The sequence below is a fragment of the Eleginops maclovinus genome, chromosome 14 (assembly GCF_036324505.1).
Source record: "Eleginops maclovinus isolate JMC-PN-2008 ecotype Puerto Natales chromosome 14, JC_Emac_rtc_rv5, whole genome shotgun sequence".
In the NCBI taxonomy this organism is placed as follows: Eukaryota; Metazoa; Chordata; class Actinopteri; order Perciformes; family Eleginopidae; genus Eleginops; species Eleginops maclovinus.
In genome coordinates this window covers 2,371,166-2,392,678 of record NC_086362.1, presented here as the reverse complement: position 1 = coordinate 2,392,678, position 21,513 = coordinate 2,371,166, and the positions used below count along the sequence as shown (strand labels likewise).

Here is a 21,513-nt window from a genome sequence, read left to right as displayed (position 1 = left end):
CACTATTGAAAAATATCATGAATAGAAAGGCAATCAAAACTAAATGAGTATCTGACATATTTTATCTGAAACTGTATTTTGGTATTTTTCTTTATTTCTTTTTGTATTACTTTATATATCTACCCCTGATTTCTAATTTTTATACAAAATATACGATAATTTATGTTCTTTAATACATAAAAAAACGGTTGATGTGTTTGTGTGATTCTTCTGGGCTTCTTTTATGAAGACATCAATTGGAAAAGGTTTTTTTTAAAGCTAATAAAGTTGTATTCAGCTGTACGTTACTGTGCCATATTTCCTATTTTTTTTATGTAAAGAAATCAATTTATATCTCTACCCCTGACTTCAACTTTGTTGTATACAGAACATATGATGCTCATATATGTTCTTGAATACATAAATACAAATAAACATAACATTTAATTCGTTAACTCTCGGAAACAGTTCGGCTAGCTCCGTCAGCGGTCACGTGATTTCCGATGGGGTAAAAAAACAAAACACGGACTAGCAAAATAGCTGTAATGAAACTGAACAACAATGCTCAACTACCGCCTATATTAACATGTGTAGCACACAGGTGAGGCGGTGATTATCGACAACAACACGGGGAACTAATGTTTGCTAGTCAACCAGACTTTTTTACACCATGAATTTAAGAGGACTCTTTCAGGACTTCAATCCCAGGTAACTTTAGCACTTCAGCTAACTGTGGAGCTAACGTGAGCTAGCATTGCTTGGCTGAAAACATGGCGAAGATGTGTGTTTTATACGTGTAAACTGTATGTATATATGTACTGTATATGGACAGAATACTGTGTTTGTTATAAGGTAATTTTAAATACAGTAGATACAGCGAAAAAACAATATCCGGCTAAACAAGGCCAAGCTAACATGCTAGCTAAGCTAATGCTGGGGTTTTTTAGGCAAAGCTATCTTCACTATTAGTGAATTGCAGCATAATTGCATGTATTTTAATCTCTCACATGTTTTTAGCATCTATTCTTAGTTTTTAAAGTAGCACATGCAGTTCAGGTATCTTATTAAGCTTCACAGGCCCTCGAGAGCAATGTATCCAGACTTAAACAAAAACACAGCAGAATAAATGAAGCATTGATAAGGGGTTGCTCGAGCCAAAAACTGTAATAAATACATTAAATAATCATTTTACCCATATTGAATACAAATGCAGTCCAATAAAATACGTTAAAGAATTAGTTTCAGTGAATAAAGTCCGACTTTCTCAATATTAGGTAGAATTTAAGAAGGTCAGTGGACTGGCTAGCTTAGTGGATTTGTTATGAAAGACAATGATAGGGTTTATAACACAGTCTGTTCATCTAATCACACTGTGGTTTTAATATAGGCTGACATCATTTCATCCTAGTATGGCACCTCTATTGCATCCATGTATCTCATTTTAGTTTCTAAATAGTTTAAGATATTTGTGTTTTTTGCCTTCAGGCTATAAATGTTGACAATAATTAGAGCAAGATCTTCCTGTTGAAGCTTCTCTATCTTCCTGAATTGATGATTAACCTACTCAAACTTTCCACACACCCTTTCTTTTTGTATTACATCTAGGAAAACCCCTTATTAACATTACAAGAGTGTTCTTTCAATGCCTGTCACAGTGAAAACTCCACACAGTAAGGCTTTCACAAGGGTACACGTAGGCTTTGACATTAGTGTCCTTATCCCCATGCCTCTGTCTTCCCTGTGTTGCAGTAAGTTCCTGATCTACTCCTGTCTGCTGCTGTTCTCCGTGCTGCTCTCCCTGAGACTGGATGGAGTCATTCAGTGGAGCTACTGGGCCGTGTTCACCCCCATATGGCTGTGGAAGCTGCTGGTCATCATCGGGGCCTCGGTTGGCACCGGAGTCTGGGCGCACAACCCCCAGTACAGGTCGGCTCTCTCTCTCACACATCTAAATTGGGGGATTAGTTGTCAGCAGTGGGGTATTAATGAAGCAACTGTGGTTCAATCTCGGCTAAACATGTTAAGGCTAAACATGCTGCAAACTCAGGATGTTATTCACTTACTCAAGCAGCTCCTGCACAATTACTCTCTAGTTATTTCATGTCATCACCACGAGGTAGGAAGGTAGTTGTTAAAGGTGTCTTACCTACATGCTATCAGAATAAGATAAGATGTACCTTTATTAATCCCTGTGGGAAATTCAGGAGTTTATGCAGCAACAGATTGAAAGACAGCACATATTAAAATATATATATATACAGGGAAGTAACGGTCTTCAAAACAAACTGTTGAAACAAAAAATGTTTAAAATATGTGCAGAAAGAACAAGACTTCTAAATCCCGTTCATAGTGAACTCTTACAATTTTCTATATCATTTTCCTAATTTAATACATGTTAGATGTTGGAGACAATGATAAGAGTTGCAGCTGTTACAGAAGGCACTGCTTGTAATAATATAATACCAATATAAAGCAGGTGTCATAGTGATGCAGTCAGAATACACAGCTGGATGTTTGATATGAATACAGTGTAGACTTTATTTACAGTACAGACGGTATTGTGGATTCAGCAGAAAGAAAGTATCTGTTGATTATATACTTATGATATCTTCTTTATATACACTGCTTTATTGTGTGGGAAGAGTCTGTTTGGTTAGCCTTCTAAATTATGAAAGTATGCACCAGTAAATGTAATTTTTAGGAATCATAAGTGTCAGTATGAAGTCCTTTTAATAAGTATATGATACTCCTTTAGCTATAATATGTCTCTTGTAAACTAGTTATTTTGACCCTTCTCAGATCCACCAGAAAGCTCCAAACACATACGGTATCTTTATTTCGTTTTCTCCTCCCTCAGGGCTGAAGGGGAGACATGTGTGGAGTTCAAAGCCATGCTGATCGCTGTGGGGCTGCACGTCCTGCTGCTGATGTTCGAGGTGTTGGTGTGCGACCGCGTGGCCAGAGGAAACTACTTCTGGCTCCTCGTCTTCATGCCGCTCTTCTTCGTGTCGCCCGTCTCCGTAGCAGCCTGCGTCTGGGGATTCAGACACGACCGCTCCCTCGAGGTGAGACGTCGAAATGAAATGAAAGCTAAATGCAGTAACTGGGGCTGCATATGTGGAGTGCTCTGCACAGAGTTTGATGTGTGTCTCCTCTTCCTCTCCTCAGCTGGAAGTGTTGTGTTCAGTTAATATTCTGCAGTTCATCTTCATCGCTCTGAGGCTGGACAGGATCATCAACTGGCCCTGGCTGGTGAGACAGCACACACACACACACACACACACACACACACACACACACACACACACACACACACACACACACACACACACACACACACACACACACACACACACAGAGATACAATCTGCAGTGTTAGAATACATATTGCTGATAACATTGCTCTTACCTGTGTGTGTGTTGCAGGTGGTGTGCGTCCCGCTGTGGATCTTGATGTCCTTCCTGTGCCTTGTCGTCCTCTACTACATCATCTGGTCTGTCCTCTTCCTCCGCTCCATTGACATCATCGCCGAGCAACGACGGACTCACATCACCATGGCGATCAGCTGGATGACCATCGTCGTCCCTCTCCTCACCTTCGAGGTGAGTCGGCAATATTTGAACATGTCTTAAAAACAATAGTATGTATATATTAACAATATTGTAGGTATTTGTAAGCAACGGTGACAGAATATTGCTTTTATATACATATATATTTATATATGTATTTATTTTATGGTTATTTCACTTTTTGTTCTTCTTCTTAAGAGGGGGCAGGTAAAATAAGATGTTCTTCTCCCATGTGCCGTAAAATCTGTGTGAAGTGTACATGGTCTGTTTTAAAATAACTGCCATGTGTGGAATAAACAACATATATTTTCCCCTCGTACTCTGTACTCATGCATCCCATTTATCTGTTCAGATCCTTCTGGTGCACAAGCTGGACGGCCACAACAGTCTGAGCTATGTGTGTGTGTTCGTCCCTCTGTGGCTCTCGCTGCTCACACTCATGGCCACCACCTTTGGGCAGAAGGGAGGAAACCACTGTGAGTATTTACAGAGCAGAAGGAAAAGTAAAATGTCTCAGTATATCTCCTCTGTTGACTTTTCCTCTGTCGTGATGTTCCCATAGGGTGGTTCGGCATCCGTAAGGACTTCTGCCACTTCCTGTTGGAACTCCTCCCCTTCCTGCGGGAGTACGGAAACGTATCCTACGACCTCCAGCGCAGCGAGGACCCAGAGGCGGCCGAGGACCTGCCCGTCCCCGAGCCGCCGCCCAAGATCGCCCCCATGTTCCACAAGAAGACGGGTGTGGTGATCACTCAGAGCCCCGGGAAATACTTCGTCCCGCCTCCTAAGCTCTGCATCGACATGCCCGACTAACTTCCTCCAGACGGAGACTGCTGGGACTCATGAAGCCGGGACAGCAGAGGACATGGCTCCTGGAGAGGCTCCCCTTATCTAAACTCTTTTCCAGAGTGACACATTGGAGCGTATTTGGGGGAAATGTGGATCCAGAATCCTCCTATATTTTAACCTGCTTAAATCAGTTGAGGATATGGACCTGAAAGGGAGTCTCAGATTCTCTGGGATTCAAACCTTGACTGATGGATCTACGTGGACTAGCTTATTTGACTTTTTTAGTTACAAATCTAAAGCAAAGATGGCACTTGTCTTGCTTCGTGATGGGGACCATTGGAGAGCTTCGATTGGGGATCAGTGGGCTCTTACTTTTCCCTAGAAAACAGAGGGAGGTGGAGGCAAAAAGAGATCTTTATCAGGTCTGTTTTAGTTCAATACTTCCACACACAGAAACAGGAAGATTCAATCGTGTTTATATCATTCTGTGCGAGTATTGTCTTGAATCATACCTGAAAAATCGTCCTTCAGAAGACAATAATAGAAATGGCACTTTGTTAATCAACATGACTCCTGTCTGACACGACATTATTTTGTATTCCTGTTTTATTTTTGTTGTTGTAAATAACCAACGATGTCACGTTAGGGACCAGAGTCGAGATGGCAGGGATTGAAAGTGAGAAAAAAGTGCAAACAATCACCCCCTTTTATTCTTATTCAACTTGTACGAGTCTACAGAATAAAGCAGGTTGGATACCTTAGGCTGTGGATTATTTTACTGTGCTTTAGTAGCTTTCATGTTATTCTAAAAGCAGACTGTAGAGGATTTAGGAGCTTTAGGTTCACCAAAGCACTTTTAAATCCTACACAGCTTTCCCTGGCTCACACAGGAAAAATAAAATACATTTCTACATCCAAATCTTCTTACTAGAACATATAGTACCTGTATGTGTTTGCACATCGCCAGCGTTTCCTCAATTTAATCAGAAAACACTCCTCCCCGTCTCGTTTTGGATTTCGTTCCACAACCTGGCGAGTCCCCAATGCTGTGTGTACAATCTTTACTACATGTCGTCTTTTGTTTTCCATTAAACTGGTCTGTTTTACTCCTTAAACTCTCCTTTAATCCTGCAAGTAGAGCAATTATCCCTGAGACTGGTGGTTTCAGTCCTGATGCTGCGGTACCGCCTGCCACACAGAACAGTTTGTTGCTGGGGTGATGGGGGTCTTTGATAATCCTGTGGGCTTTCTTCCTGCGCCGCTGGGAGTAGAAGTCCTTCATGGATGGCAGCTCCGTCCTGGTGATGTTCTGTGCACAGTATTGTATGCCAAAGAACATTCATAATATATGACTTAATCATTTAAAACAATTTAAAAAACGACTAAAAAAAGCTTTTCCAAAACTCATTTCTTCAAAGATAAGAAAATGAGTTTATAAATGAGACCTACATAAATAAACAATAACATATTTTTAAAAAAGGCCAAATAATTAATAAAATAAGTCGAAAATAATGTAATGTATTATTTATATTTGATGTAATTTATTTTATTTCTTAAATGTTTTGATCTATCTACCAATCCGTCGCTTCACACTCCAGTCCAGCAGGTGGCGGTGATGCAGCGAATCATTGCCAACCCGATAAAAGAAGAAGACCCTCCTCTTCTGCTCTTACTAATCAGGCTTCATCTAACTGCTCTCGGGAGGAAGAGGAAAGAAGAAAAGTAGAAATGGAGGTAAAAGGAACTTTTCAGGAGATCTTATCAAACATCAGTTGAAAGATAGACGGGACAGGAAGTCTGGAAAGGTGTTTTTCTCCTGCAGAATAATCTTGTTTTTGCAGCTTGTCAGTTAGCATGGTTTGCACACCTGTCCAAAGAATCAAAGTCCATCCCATAATATCGGAAACGCTATAAATCAAACAGTTGATATGCAGATACAAGTTTACTTTGCAGTTTGTGTACACTTTGACTTCTATTTGTTTTATTAAATAGTTTCTATTTTTTTATTTTCTATTTTTTTAACACAATGTTTTATTTGAATTGTTTACATAAAACAAAACAAAACAAAGAAATAACATACCATAAATATTTCGCTCATGTTTTTATATTTATGCTCTTCTGGATATTAACCCAACAGAACTTTGGCTCCAGTAAAATCTGCTTTGAAATGATGGTGTCTTTTGTACCTCGTACTTCCTCTCAGAACACCTAAATCTTCTTGCTCTGCCAAATACATTTATCTTGTATTTTATTTCACCATCACACGGCGCAGCGATCTCAAACCCAATTTCCCCCCGGGATAAATACATAGTTCTGATTGAACACATGACATTAATAGCTTATAATATATTCTGTATTTTGTCTCTCAGCCCAAACAGAAGCTGATAAACTCTGCGGACAGCTGTGTGGACGAGGCTCTCTGTGGGCTGGTGAGGGCCAGTGGGAGCCTCTCTCTGCTGGAGGGCCACAGAGTCGTGCTGCGCTCCGACCTGCACAACCTGAGGGGGAAGGTGGCCCTGCTCTCCGGAGGGGGGTCCGGACACGAGCCTGCACACGGGGGTAGGACTTTAATATTTGGCAGTGGAATCCCTTCTGATTCTCTCAGATGTTCTCATGTGCGTCTCTGGTGTGTGTGCAGGGTTTCTAGGTGCAGGCATGCTGACTGCAGCGGTCGCAGGGGGGGTGTTTGCTTCTCCTCCCCCTGCCAGCATCCTGGCTGCCGTACTCTGCTTGCACAACGCAGGTAAATTCATTCAGAGATTTCTGTTTTATAAGGACTGTTGCTGTTAGAGTGAGTGAGTGAGTCAGTGAGTCAGTGAGTCAGTGAGTCAGTGAGTGAGTCAGTGAGTCAGTGAGTCAGTGAGTCAGTGAGTGAGTGAGTGAGTGAGTGAGTCAGTGAGTCAGTGAGTCAGTGAGTCAGTGAGTGAGTGAGTGTTCAAACTATTTTAGGTTGTTGTTATTTTATTTTATGGGTGAATGTTGTGATCTTGTTCAATTAAAGGTGCTATATTAAAAAAACATCATTGAATTACTTATTTAAAAGCATGTACAGTACAATGTAGCGAAAACTTGCATCATCATGGAAAAATAAATACAAATTAAATAATAAAATAAGACGCAGCAGTGAGTTTAAATTTTTAAGAATAATTATTTTGTATTTATTTAATTGGTTATTTTTTCCTGTATTTATAGAACACACTTTAAGTTTAATTTATTTATGGTCTCTGGTAATTTATAAAAATATATATACTTTAGAAAAGTATTTGCAACCACAAATGAGTATTTTATTTTTAAGAATATTTAAATTAATTGACAACAATTAAAGTATATTTCTCTCTCTCTCTCTCCACAGGAGCGTCGGGCGTCCTCCTCATCGTGAAGAACTACACCGGCGACCGCCTCAACTTCGGGTTGGCTGCGGAGCAGGCCCGTAACCACGGCGTTGATGTCGACATGGTGATAGTTGCCGAGGACTGCGCCTTCAACCAGCCAAGGAAGGCGGGAAGGAGAGGCCTGTGTGGCACCATCTTCATACACAAGGTAAACAACAACAACAACAACAAGCTGCTTTACCATGGGAAATATCTTAAAGGTGATTTTTATCCAAATACTTTCTTTATTAAAATGTGTTAATATTAATAGTCTATATTTTTTAAATATAATTTTACCAATTCATTTCTTGCTTCTTGTGTTTCATTATCAATTATTATTTAATTATAATTTTATTTAAAATATTATTTCATATTTTATTGGATTTTATTGTATTTTATTGGATTCTTGTTTTACTTTTGCTGTTTTGAATCCTATTAATGCTAAAACACCACTGTATGTATTTTAATGTACAGATTATAATATATTTGACTTTACCGTGTTTATTCTATTTATATTTTCTTCTCATTGCACATGTTTACTTTAGCGTTTCCCCCGGGATAAATGAAGTTCTTATCCATGTGTAGCTCATGGGAACTACACTTCCCATCATGCACCAGGGCCACATATTTGTTTCTTAAGAAATCCACTCACTTTTTCTCACAGCTGGCCGGTGCTTTAGCAGAAGAAGGCTGCTCATTGGTCCAGATTGTTTCCAAGGTGACAGAGGTTTTGAAGGGGATCGGTGAGTCTCTGTTTTACTCTACGCCCTGCAGAAATACTGGGACACTGTTCATGGTGTGTGTGTGTATGTTTGTGACAGGTACTCTGGGGGTGAGTCTGTCTCCCTGCAGCGTGCCCGGCTGCCTCCCCTCTTTTGACCTGCCGCCGGGAGACATGGAGCTAGGACTGGGTGAGGAAAGGGGGAGACGGATGGAGGAGGAGATGTTTGGAAAAGAGAAACTTTTTAATGGATTTTCTTTGATTTTTGTATTTTTTAACAGCTGTTACTCTCTGTTAACGCTCCCGTTAATGAAATTGTATTTTGTATTTTGCTTTTTGGACGATAACTGAGAATTGACCTCTGCCCTGCTGGTTAATGCATGATATACACATCGGAAATTGATTAATAACGTGTGAAAACGCCAATACGAGGGTTATTTTTAAACGTTGACTGCATTGTTTTAACCTTCAGGGATCCACGGTGAACCTGGAATCAAGAGGTCGAAGGTGATTCATCCAAACTAACTTCAAAATGACTCTTTTTACCCTTTTATTTTGACTTATTTGTCTTTGTTATTCCTCCCTATCAGGTGGCGTCCGCAGATGAGGTGGTGAAGACCATGATAGATCACATGACCAACCCTGACAGCCAATCACATCTGCCGCTTAAGTCAGGTATTTGCAGCATAACGTCTCCGCTCATTTTGACCCTAATGCATGCTGACATTTCTCTCTCACACTCCTTGTTGTTCTTCCATACAGGAGACAGTGTGGTGGTGTGTGTGAACAACCTGGGAGCGCTGTCCTGTCTGGAGATGGCCGTTGTTACCAGAGCGACCATCGTCTGTCTGGGTAACTGTGGATAACAGGAAGGGCTAAAATGCTGACTCATTCCCCCGGTTTTAGGACTCATTCCTGCACCACTGTGACCTCATGGTACGGGGGGGGGGGGGGGGGGGGGAGATGTTGCGTAACCAGTGTTTCTACGGTTACAGAGAGTCGCGGAGTGCTGGTTGCCAGGGTGATGTCGGGGTCGTTCATGACATCACTGGAGATGGCGGGCACGTCGCTGAGCCTGATGAAGGTCGACCAGGAAACACTGAGACTGTTTGGTGAGCACACACAACACATACACACACACACACACACACACACGGGGGTGGGGGGGAGGCTTTTAACTAATGATTATTTTCTAGTTGAATATTTAAGAAAATGTCAAATAGTGAAAAATGTCGATCCCATTTTCTCAAATTCTATGTCTAAATGTCTTTAAATTTCTTATTTTGTCAAATATTCGGCTATATAAATAAGGTTGTGTACTTTTCGTGGCTGTAAAACACTATTTTCAGCCAATTTTGTATGAGAAATGCCAACTTTTTGATTAAAATCGCCATTAATTTGATGATCTAAGCTTCAATTTAACTCGTATTTGCACTGTCTACTGTTCAAATGAAGTTTTTCCTATACTGTATACCCTACAGATGCTAAGACCAGCGCCCCCGCCTGGCCAAACCTCAGCAGTGTGTGTGTGAGCGGACGCAGCTACATCACACAAGCCACGAGCTCATGGCCACAGGACGACACACTCTCCGAAGGTTAGTTTTTAAAGATCACCTGCAGTGGAGTAATTGGATAATTGATTAACTGTCTTTCCTTTTCCCCCAGGGCCTCTGAGTCCCGTCATGCGTAGAGCACTGGATAAGATCTGTACCACACTGCTGGAGAAGCAGGAGGAACTGAATGCGTTGGACCGCGCTGCCGGGGACGGAGACTGCGGGAACACTCACGCTCAGGCTGCTAGAGGTATGTATAAAATCTGCAGCAGCTTTAATGACATAAAGTGTTTTAAAATCACACAACGGGTACGATGAAGACATTTTCAAATGCTCTTGCAGTCATTCAGGAGTGGCTCCAGAGTCATGTGGTCCCTGGTTGCCCCGGGCGACTGCTGTCAGTCCTCGCTGGATTGGTCCAGGAGAAAATGGGCGGGTCTTCAGGAGCGGTAACTCATTCTTTATATTTTGCGGTGTGTATTGGATGGATGTTTTAACTGTGGTTGTATCTATATTTGAAGTTTTATCTTCCTCATTTATTTGACACAGTTGTACACTCTGTTCCTGACGGCGGCGGCAGGCCATGTGACCGAGGGGCAGAGCGACGCTGCAGCCTGGGCTACTGCAATGCATGCTGGGACACAGGCCATGAAGAAGTAAACAAACACATTTAAATCAAATAAAATGCCTTTTCCTCACTTTCAGATCAATAAAGTGTATCTATTCTAATTATATAATCTAATAATCACTTCGTAGTACTGAATAGAAAACAAATTGGTCCATAACGTGGACTCGGTTTCAGGTATGGTGGCGCTGACGTTGGGGACAGGACGATGGTGAGTGATCGTCTCGTATCTCTGCAGCTTTTCTAGTTTTAAAAAGTGTTTTCTAAACACACTGTTTAGATGTTCCTCAGCAGCAAGATATTCATTAAAAAGCTCCTTAAATCTCTGCTCCTCCTCCTCCTCTCCAGTTGGATGCTTTGTGTCCTGCTGTGGATGAGCTGATGAAGCTGAAAACAGCTCCACCCGGGGGACAGGTGGCGGTACTGCAGGCTGCTGTGGAGGTAACATTTATTTTGGTTTTCTACAACAACGATTTCAAATAGAAACTAAGGATTGGGAATTTTGTGAGACCTTTATTCATATTTGATATAACATATTATCCAATGTATGTATTCTGAAGCTTTATTGTAGGGTGTGTATGTATTTTTGGATTGCAAAACTTCTATTTAAAGCACGTTATTTATGGAAAAGCTGGAAAAAGATGACTTTTTATTTAACAATAATCTTATTTTGTGTATTTTTTACTTTCAAATCTAAGTATTTGAAAGTAAATCCTATGTTTTGTGTATTTAATGATGAGTCTCGTTCCTTTATAATGGCCCTTTTTAGTTAATAAAAATAAGAATCGGACACAAATATGATTTGTAAAATAGAAGAATATGATTTATACGTAAAAAGTCAAACCTCTTTTTTTGTTTTTATTTATTTGTATTTATTATATAATTAAATGCCTTTTTTTTAATCTATTTATTTCTGCATTTTTTGCTCTGCACTTGGTTCTGAAAGCTAGTTTTGCACATGTGAATCGATAAAAAGAGACTTCCTGCAGCGTTATTATATATTTTACGCCTTGTCTTTTTCTGTCCTTTCAGAAAGCGTCCTCGGGAGCGGAGTCGACCCGTGACCTCACAGCGATGGCGGGCCGGGCGAGCTACATCGCGGCGGAGCGAGTCACGCTGCCCGACCCCGGAGCCGTCGCTGTGGCCGCCATCCTGAGAGCCGTGCTGGAGGCCCTGGAGGAGCAGAAGTAAAACAGCAAACAGCATCAGAGCAGATGATTACTATTCAAGGTTAATAATAGTGATTTTGATCTCTTTGAATCTCATTTCAAGCTAATTTGCATAGCTTTTATACAGTGAATGAACACGAACTAGGGCATAAGGGACCACACAGACAGAAATGCTATACATTCAATCAAAGTAAGACTTGAATTAATTGTTGTTATAATGGATATACATGAGGAATATTGTACCTAAAAAAGATAATCTCTCTAAAAACTGACTGTATGCTTTGGAATATACACATTTTGTATATTTAAGATATAGTAAATGGTCAGAAACAAGAGGAGAAACCTAGGTATGTTCCTTGAAAATGTGATTAACAAGCTCAGAAACACTGTTTATACAATCAAAGTGTAGTAAGACTCAAATCATTATTGTTACAATGCATCTATATTAATATTTAGTTGACTTATTGTAGCATATAAGCTTTGTGTAAGTCATTCCTTATTACTACTAATGAAATTCAATAAATGCAGAGTTTATTACATTATTCCGGATCAAAATGGCTGATATTTGAATGAAAAATCTATATTTCTTAACATTAAAGCAGCAGAAGCAAAGATCTCCTTTCAAAAAAGCTTTGAAAAAATGTCCCAATTTGGGATAAAGTATTTCTGATTCTGATTAAGAATAACACTAGAGACTACATTTCCCACAATGCACCTTGATAATATGATCAGTTTTGCAGTTTGTTGAAGTGGAACAAGTCAAATAATATTACATTTATTGTCATGTTTTGTAATCTCTGTGTCGCAAGGAGTTAAATGCACTTCCTTAAAACAGCAGTATGGATTCTGATGACTTAAACAACAAGTAAAGTGTAAATAATAAACAGTTATAAACAACAAAGAGGGTTTTCTGACTAAAACATCTGGCTTTCAACTCTTCTTGCTTACTTTCATTTGCCTTTCGCAACTTCCTGACACATAAGCCACACAAAAGCCACACACACACACACACACACACACACACACACACACACACACAAGCATGCAGACATGCACAGCGTTTCTTGGACTTTGAACACACCCACACACACATTTATATAAACCTGCTGAGTTCTTTGCTTTCAGCTTCACACAGACTCAGAAGGTAATACTTTCATGTTCTAATGTGTGTGTTTTGTTCTCATTCAGGGTGTCAAGAGAGTCAACAGTGCTCTTATTTTTGTAAAACAGTCAAGTTAAAGTTGTGTGTGTGTGTGTGTGTGTGTGTGTGTGTTTGCTCACAAAGAAAGGATCTCTGTTTAACACGTTTAAACCAGCCGGCACCAACACCACTTTTCTTTGTTCTTATGTACGACTCATTTGCAATTGTAAAAAAAGGATAAAAATCACAAATATTCTCGTTATAATTTACATATCTAAACAACGGATGTGACATTTATATAAAAACAATTTAAAAGTAATTAAAAGGCTGAAAAACTCACATTTCACATTGAAATCCTTGACTTTAAATACCTGTTTTTTTATACAATTAGAAAAAAATGACTCCAATGCGATCATAAAGTCCTTCTTTATTTAAGTAGTTGAAAAAGTGGTGAGAAATAGATCTTAATGCTTAGTTTAATAATCAAATTACCCCAAATAAAGCAAAAGCCAGACCTTCCACTTCCTACACGGTGACCTCCTATTCGTCTGCTTGTGGTTCTTAGTACCTGTTTAAAGTACTTTATTATACGGTGAATTGATACATACCCTATTTATACTCATGCAGAACTCTAATAAGGCATTCATTTATGTAGTTCTGTTTCCCCTCACCGAAGTTGAACAGGAAATGTTGTTTTCACTCAGACACCTGCTGCTGTTTTCTCACTGCTGATCTGTCATTTCTGCGTCCTACAGTCACATGGAACGCTTTTTGTCTCACTGATCTCTGCAAGTGTTAACTAGTTTAGTCTGGACTGCATCTCAAAGTCATGTGCAATGTGTCAAAGATGATTCTGATGTTGTAATTGTGTCTCAGATGGAGTTTGCCTGCAGTCATGTGGTGTGTAACTGGAGGCCTGATGGACCAGGTGAGTGCATTTCCATTTAAAATGATATTATAGAACATTTTAAGGGTAAATGTTGCTTTATTTCCCCTAAAACCACAGAAAAGTTGCCTAGGGAGATTTTTAAAACGTGTCTTCGTTGATTTTATATCCGTTTTCCTCGTTGTGAAGCACTTTGTCACTCTTGTGCTGCATAAATACATCTTTCTTAACTCTGTGACATGCTATTAATAACCTTTATGTTGTGCATATCATATGTTCTATCTAGGTATTCCTCTCATCAAGCACCAGCAGGACGACACAGTGTCTGTGAAGCAGCAGGAAGGTAATTATCTGTCGTTCACACACACGCAAAAAGACGCAGCTTTCATGTAAAGGTCACACAACTGCTGTTTTTCTGTACCACACATTCTCAAGAGAAATAACAGGAAAGCATATTAAAGTGTGTGTGTGTGTGTGTGGGGGGGGGGGGGCATGGGCATGCTTGCAAGTGCAGAGACAGTGTAGGAAATAGATGAAGATATCAGTTCAGCGAGGGAAAGTCCACACACATCAAAGCCAAACAATATTCAGGCTTTTATTAAAAAATGTGTGAGTCTGATTCTAATAACTGTGAAACTATTTCTCTATTTGAATTCATTTGTTATCATATATCACAACACAGAGTTGCTGTATTCACTCACAAAACAACAATAATAATAAATAAAAAGGGTTTAAAATCTAAAGATTAAAAAGGCTAGATGAATAAAAAATGCGTCCTCTGTTTAGTAGATGGTTATGTAGTTCAAAGTGGCTTCAATGAATGGTTAAATTTGTACAAAATTAGTCTTTTTATTCACAAAAGTGACTTAAATTGTCAGAAAATGTGTAATAACTGTTATTAAATAAACCTGTAGAGAAGCATAGAATAAAAACACAGGTTTAGAGTGTCTTTCTTCCCCTCCAGTTCCTCCACCACTGCCTCCTCGCCGTCTCCCCAGAAAACCTCGACCTTCCTCCCTGCCTCCTCTTCCTCCTCCTCCCTCTCGGCAACCCCTCGCTGCTCTCTCCCTCCCCCCTCCCGTCCCACCCAGAGGTGAGGTGTGTTTGATTAAATCTCCAGAGTGTTTCAGAGTCGCAGTTTGCCTTCTTCCTCATTCCTGTGTGGTGTTTCATCAGCTGACAAGGAAGCAGAGAGCCAGCTGAGAGCCAACGTCAACGTGGTTTCGCTCAGCGTGGGACGACTGGTCGACGTCAGCCGAGGTTTCTCACAGACAGACAGACAGACAGACACACACACACACACACACACACACACACACACACACACAGAAATGAATTTAGAAACACCTGTTACAAATACAGACTCATGTTTTCGTGTGGATTATAAATAAAACAAGACCAGGAAACGTGTCTTATTTTATGCCTTAAATCCCCCAAAATGTAATAAAATATAGAGTATAAAATAATGTATTTAACTTAATGTTTAAATGAATAATAAAAAACAAACTAAATAATAAAATTAAATCACTTTCCTTTTTTTTCTAACCAGCTTCAGGCCAGGAGACTTTTCAGAGCCCAGTGGTTTGTCGGAAATGTAGTTCTGTTTTGTCCTGCCTGAGTTCTCTGCAGAAAAATGTGAGTGGAAAACGTGTTACATGTAACATACTTACATTACGTGCTCTGCTTTATGTCTTTGCTTTCTATAATTTCCTTACTTAATAGTCTGTGGCTCTGTTGGAAGAGCCTGGGCCTTCAGATGCTCTCGATAACAAAGTGGTGGAAACATAAGTGGAAAAGAAATTACTCAAACTGATAAACGCCTCCTCCCTTTCCTGCTCTGGTTCAGGTGTGGGTGTGTGAGTTCTGCGGCTGTCAGAGCGCAGTGAGCGACAGCGTGCACAGGGTGTGTGTGGGTCGGCGTGCGGGCGTGCACAGCGACGACATCTACCTGCAGAGCCAGAGCGACGACGACTACCAGAACCTGGAGGACACGCTGGTGGTGTTCTGCGTGGACATCTCCGGCAGCATGAGCGTCACTGCTGAGGTGTGTGTGTGTGTGTGTCAAGAGCGTGCATCCAGGAATACCACCTCGGCATACATTTTTTTCCATTCAATCCTTTATTATGTAGAACATATTATCTGTATCATGCTTGCTCCCTTTCAGATAACATCTGGCAGTGGATCTCCAACATACATATCCAGATTACAGGTGAGATGGGTTTTTATCTTGGTTGCGTCGTTGTGGTGTGAAAGTCTTCTGCTTTTTGGGTTTTCCCTTCCCTGTAGCGTGTGATACAGTGTTGGTAAATGGTCTGTAAAGGCTAAAATCTTAAAGTCCCCAGCGATTTTGAGGAATGAAAGAGCTTTTTGAACATTAAAGCATGGAAACATGTCACAATAAAGGTACTAAATACTAATATCAACCTGAAAATGAGAAATGTGTTGTTGGTTATTTCCTGCAGAGTATGCAGGATGCCCTACAGGCGGCGCTGTCCTCCATCCTGCAGGAGTCTCCCCGCAGGAGAGTGGCTCTGGTCACATTCAACGATCAGGCAAGTGAGGTTTCACGAAAATAAAAACACTACATGCCAAAAAAAGCAAAGGAAGACTTCCTGTTTCCCAGTGATCATGTTTGTGTGTTTTAGCTTTTGAAGGTCAAATATAAATACTGCTATTTAGAAACACCTTTATCTCACAGGTGGTGATATATGGAGATGGCACCAGTACTCCTCTGACTCTCAGGGACTGGGCGCTGGTGGACTACGACCATATATGGCAGCAGGGCGTGGCTTACAGCATCCCGCACTGCATCGCTGAGACGTACCAGCAGCTGGTGCAGAGGGTCAAAGAGTAAGACACACCACAACGTTATATTCCCTTTATACTTTAAAATAGCGTCACGTTTATTCATATTTCTGTGTCCAGCCTCAGGGAACATGGAGCCACGAGTCTCGGCCCGGCAGCGTTAGCCTCGGTGGCAATGGCATCAAGATATCCAGGGTCAAAGGTGAGTAAGTCTGGGGGTCTTTGAAGGAATAAACCAGCGTTTACATTTAGGGTCAAAAGTGTGGAAGAAAAAGTGAGTGACTTCATCAAGCTGAATGACAAGGAGGCTTGTGGGTAATGTAGTTCCTGATACTCTGTGCTCTGCAGGTGATTCTGTGTACCGACGGCAGAGCCAACATCGGGCTGGGTGAGATGGAGCACACTCTCTCCCTCTCATCCCTCACCCCTTATTTCTACAAACAACTGGCTCAGCAGGCGGTGGGGAGCGGGTGAGGAACGCTTGTATTGAAGGTGCATGCACATTTAACCCTAGAATTCTAATAAATCAAAGTCTCCTTCTTCTTGCAGAGTCATAATTTCAGTGATGACGTTTGAAGGGACAGATTGTTGCTTGGCAGACGTTGGGAGGTTTGCAGACACAACTGGAGGAAGGGTGAGACACACACAGAAATAATTGTGAATAAATGTCCCCTTTACAAAAAATATATATATAATAAAATAGAATTACATAAAAATATAAAAAGTTCAAGTAAAAATAAACAATAACATAAAATAAAATAATATTATATAAAATATTAGAAGTTAAATTAAAATAAGCAATAAAAGAAACTAAATATAAAATAAAATTACAGTATTTAGTAAACATCATAAGTTATAGTAAGTATTGTACAATATATGAAATGTGAAAAACACAAAACATGTAGTGGGTTATTCATTAATAAACGTCGCTTATGAAAACTCCCGCTCCCTCTGCTGCACAGGTGAACATCGTGAGCATCGGCACCGTGGCAACAGAGATACAGTCGGCCTGCAGCGACAACATCCTAGCAACGGGAGTCACGGCAACCCTTATTGCTCCTGATGGAGCGTGAGTGACAGCAAGAAATATAGGACGTTTTTCTGGCTGCTTTGTTTGCGTAAACCTATTGCGTGTTTACCTGGGAAATGTGCTTTCTTTTGGGGGGGGGGGTGATTTTAAATAATTATCCTTCTCTTTCTCTGCAGGTATTTTCCCTTTGAGGAGGAACACAACCACACCCTGGTGAGACAGATAGGGAATGTGACCAAAGGGCTGGAGATCACCTTCCAGTTCGCTGTCAAACCTGAGTTCATGGAAGGTAAGAAAAAAACAAATCAACATTACCAAATTCTATCTTATGTTTTACATGCAGTAATGTGTGTGTGTGTGTGTGTGTGTGTGTGTGTGTGACAGCTTTCCTTCAGAAGGACACACTTCCCTTCCAACTCCAGCTGAGCTTCAAGACCAGAGACCAGGAGAAGGTGACTCGAGTGATCACTGAACAGAGACCAGTCGCTTCCTGCAGGTAAACACTGGAGGGGTTAAATGCACCTCTATCAAAAACTGTAGTTCAATTCAACGTTTTAAAATATGTTCAGTTATGTTTACACAATGATTGATCAGACATTTGAGTTTTAAGGTTTCTTTCCCAAACAAAATGTTTTGGAATCTTTTTTAAATGTATGTTAAATAATATTGGTAATAACACATTATTTGTTTACCACAGGATGCAGTTCAAAGTGCTTTAAAAATAAGACAAACTAAGAATTAGACCTTTTAGACATCTAAGTAAGAAGTTGAAACCTTTTAGCACACATGCAGCAAGTGTAAACCATACATACATGAAGCAAAAGGTTTAATAACCAAGAGAATAAATACAGTAAAATAGTCAAAACTGATAACAAACTCCGTAAAAGTACGAGAGATATAAAACAGATTTAACAAATACATAAACAATAAGTATAACTTCCAGATTTCACTGGGAATCTCCAGTTTGCATGTTTGTCTAAATCTGAGATAATTGATCAGTCTTTCTCCTCCCCCCGTCTGAAGCGGGATTTGTGCCGGCAGCCTGAACATGGCGGTGCTCGGCGTTCACTCGGCTCAGCTCTGCGCCAGATTAACCATGGAGGGGCGAGTGCAGGAAGCCCAGAGGCAACTGAAGGCTCAGCAAGACCTGCTCATGCTCATCAGGTAGGACTCTGACCCACCTCGGCAGGATGTCAAAGCGTGGACAATATGGGGAGGATTTTAAGGCTGTGTGTGTGTGTGTGTGTGTGTGTGTGATAGTAACCACAGGCTGATCCGAAAAGAAGAGAGTATCTACGGCAACTGGATGGACACCATGACGACAATCTGTGACGACATCAACCCCGAATCACAGGTAATCATGGCAACAAAAATATCTGTGTTTGCTCCAGCTCTGAACTCAATATTACCAGGCTCTGGAGAGGTAGAAAATGTGGTATGAATAGCCAGATGGAGCCATTAGCTTCTGCTACGAGCAGGTATTGTAATATTTAGCAACTGGGGAACATCATTTATTTGTATGCCCCACAAAAAGTGATTTAAAGGGATCATTTGAAGTGCGGTGGGTTAGCATAGCTTAGCATAAAGACTGGTTGAAACACTAAGCCTGGTTGTAAAAAAGGCAGGAACTGGGATCTTTTTCTCACTGATGTCCCATCTCCTTCCCCTCCAGACTCTCTCTGATGAAGCAGCTAAGGTAATGTACCAGATGAAGAGAGCCAGCAGCGTCAGCAACAACAACAACAACAGCAGGAAAACAAAAGAGAGGAAGAAGAAGACCCTAATGGAGGGGATGTAAATACATTCGGTATCCGTAAATATGGAGACTGGATTTCATTGTTGGCCATATTGGCTCCAAAGACTGTATATATTACATTTTGAAGCCTCAAGTTTGGCAATTTGGTCGTTACGATCTTGTTTGTTTTGGAAACAGAAGTGACGCGAGACACTGGAAAAAAGCACAACTGAACGCTAAGTTTCATGAACTGAAAACAGGAAAAACTAGCTTCCTGTCACAAAGTGGCCCTGGTCCTCTATTTGTCTCTAAATGTGACCCTCGTTTACAAAATGTTGAGACCAAAAACTCACAAGAAAAATGTTCACAGAGGTAATAACTCAAGTAAGAAGTCGGGTAATGTTCTCATAGACTTCTATAAATTCAGACTCCCGTGCCGTCGCCCCCTGCTGGCCATTTTAAATAATGCAGCTGTATTGTTATTCTGCGTCGGCTTCACATTTAAGACCCCTAGGTGAAGGAAAATGATTTTCAGTGACCTTTATTTATTCTGAAATGTTTATGCACATTTGGTAGAATAAAAAAAGTGTTTACCTTTTAATAAAAACCGTTTGTCTATTTATTTATTTGTTTGTTAGACAAACACACTTGACTTCGAGACACTTGCAAAGGATGATTTTCGGTAACAGAAGGTCATCTAATCTTCACCAAATGTTTGGATTTAACCACCAAAAAATATATTAAAACAAACGTTCAAGATGCAGAGAGCCGTTGGTTAGCATAGCTTAGCATGGAGACTGGTAACGCATGAAAACAAGTAGTCTGGGTTTGTCTGAAGGTCACAGAATGAACCTACTAGATGGCTCCTTAACTGCTGGATGTGTGTAACACTTGCTAAATAAATTCCATATTAACTTTAAGGTCAAAACAAACCATAATAGAGTAAAAAACAACAAATAAAAGCACACAGCTGTTACAGGACTTCAGAAGTACCATCCCTTGTGCTACTCGAGTACCTTTTCATGATATGGCGTCATGATGGCGTTTCTGAGAAAAAAACGGAGTCAAATACTTGTGAATGTTTTCCAGTCTAATGTCTTAGAGTAAGTGGAAGACATCGCTCTGAGAAACAACAGTGTGAGGAATGTACCGGAGGAGAAGCACTGCTTGTTCCGCTGATCAGAAGATAGAGGGACGTTTTCTTGTTGTTAATGCTGCTGTACATTTATTTTCCCCTTCAATTAAAGAGGGAATAATTACAGGATTTTCTCACCTGAGTTCAGTTTAGCTGCTTAAGAACTTTGATGAATGAAAATATCTTTGAACGAATGACTTAATTGATGAATACAGTTGTTTACACAGTTCTTAATAACGTCATGATTACACGTTAGGTACACGTCCATTAACCAATCAAAAAAGACAGCTGGTTTATTTTTAGATTGATCTTAATGTAAAGCTTGAATAATTAAGAGAAAATGATACCGTCTCGCCGTGTCATTTTGTGTCACCTGAAAAGCTCTTTGCAGATAGCGGAGGTGTTTTGTAACAAAGCCCAGCATCCTGTTTGGGTACACATTGTCTGAGAATCGGCTTATCTCTCACTAAAAGTAGAGCATCATTTGCTGGGAGGAATGTGCGACTGTCAAAGCACACGTACACCTGCAGAAAGCCTCTAACAAATGCTCAAAAAATACACTTAAAGGACCGGGTGTGTGGCAAGGAAAGAGTTAAAGACAGAGTGAACCACTCCCAGCTCATTAGGATGACTGGGCATTGTGATAATAACTGGAATTAATTTCAGGGTGGAGCAGAGAGAAGACGTTGTTCCTTTTTCTCGGAAGTTATAAAGACGATGAGTGTTTAGAGGAGCAGATTTGGGACAATGGGTTTCTCCGTCCAGGATGTTATTAGCCTAGCAACAAAACAAATACACAATGGGGAGCAGAATTCTGGAATCTGTTGAACAACCGATTAAAACACTCATTTATATCGAGGTAGTCATTAGTCATTCGAGCGGAGAAATGAACCAGAACAAAGAGCTAAAAGAGGCTAAAAACCTCCGTAGTGCTGAAAGTTAGGTGATTCCTTTCCTTTACACATTTTAGTGTAACATTTTTAAGTAGAATAGCTTTTGTTCAA

The 21,513-nt window shown here is 40.4% G+C and overlaps 3 protein-coding genes across 4 annotated transcripts; all 3 read left to right on the top strand.

Annotated features, from left to right (window-relative positions):
* The first annotated feature begins 455 nt into the window (after nt 1-455).
* Nucleotides 456-5,099, top strand: tmem185 (transmembrane protein 185). Its single transcript, XM_063900832.1, has 7 exons — nt 456-687; nt 1,729-1,905; nt 2,837-3,044; nt 3,148-3,231; nt 3,406-3,582; nt 3,902-4,025; nt 4,112-5,099. The coding sequence occupies exons 1-7, from the start codon at nt 650-652 to the stop codon at nt 4,360-4,362; spliced, it is 1,059 nt and encodes a 352-aa protein (XP_063756902.1). The 5' UTR covers nt 456-649; the 3' UTR covers nt 4,363-5,099.
* Nucleotides 5,100-5,332: 233 nt separating this feature from the next.
* tkfc (triokinase/FMN cyclase) lies at nt 5,333-12,678 on the top strand. The gene is made up of 17 exons (XM_063900829.1): nt 5,333-6,072; nt 6,708-6,897; nt 6,977-7,081; nt 7,691-7,878; nt 8,374-8,452; nt 8,531-8,620; nt 8,903-8,937; nt 9,021-9,105; nt 9,193-9,282; nt 9,426-9,542; nt 9,912-10,025; nt 10,096-10,233; nt 10,326-10,432; nt 10,533-10,639; nt 10,786-10,819; nt 10,957-11,049; nt 11,641-12,678. The coding sequence occupies exons 1-17, from the start codon at nt 6,067-6,069 to the stop codon at nt 11,797-11,799; spliced, it is 1,737 nt and encodes a 578-aa protein (XP_063756899.1). The 5' UTR covers nt 5,333-6,066; the 3' UTR covers nt 11,800-12,678.
* si:dkey-9k7.3 (circularly permutated Ras protein 1) lies at nt 11,760-21,477 on the top strand. 2 transcript variants are annotated; one of them, XM_063900827.1, is made up of 19 exons: nt 11,760-11,838; nt 13,795-13,846; nt 14,091-14,147; nt 14,769-14,897; nt 14,981-15,064; nt 15,354-15,439; nt 15,651-15,848; nt 15,969-16,013; nt 16,267-16,356; nt 16,503-16,654; nt 16,730-16,811; nt 16,958-17,079; nt 17,159-17,243; nt 17,572-17,678; nt 17,816-17,928; nt 18,024-18,135; nt 18,663-18,803; nt 18,900-18,993; nt 19,312-21,477. In XM_063900827.1, exons 2-19 carry the CDS (start codon nt 13,795-13,797, stop codon nt 19,435-19,437), a joined length of 1,875 nt encoding a protein of 624 aa, XP_063756897.1. In that variant the 5' UTR covers nt 11,760-11,838; the 3' UTR covers nt 19,438-21,477. The 2 variants fall into 2 exon arrangements, with proteins under 2 accessions (XP_063756897.1, XP_063756896.1); XM_063900826.1 differs by lacking the exon at nt 11,760-11,838 and adding an exon at nt 12,822-12,921.
* The last annotated feature ends 36 nt before the right edge of the window (nt 21,478-21,513 follow it).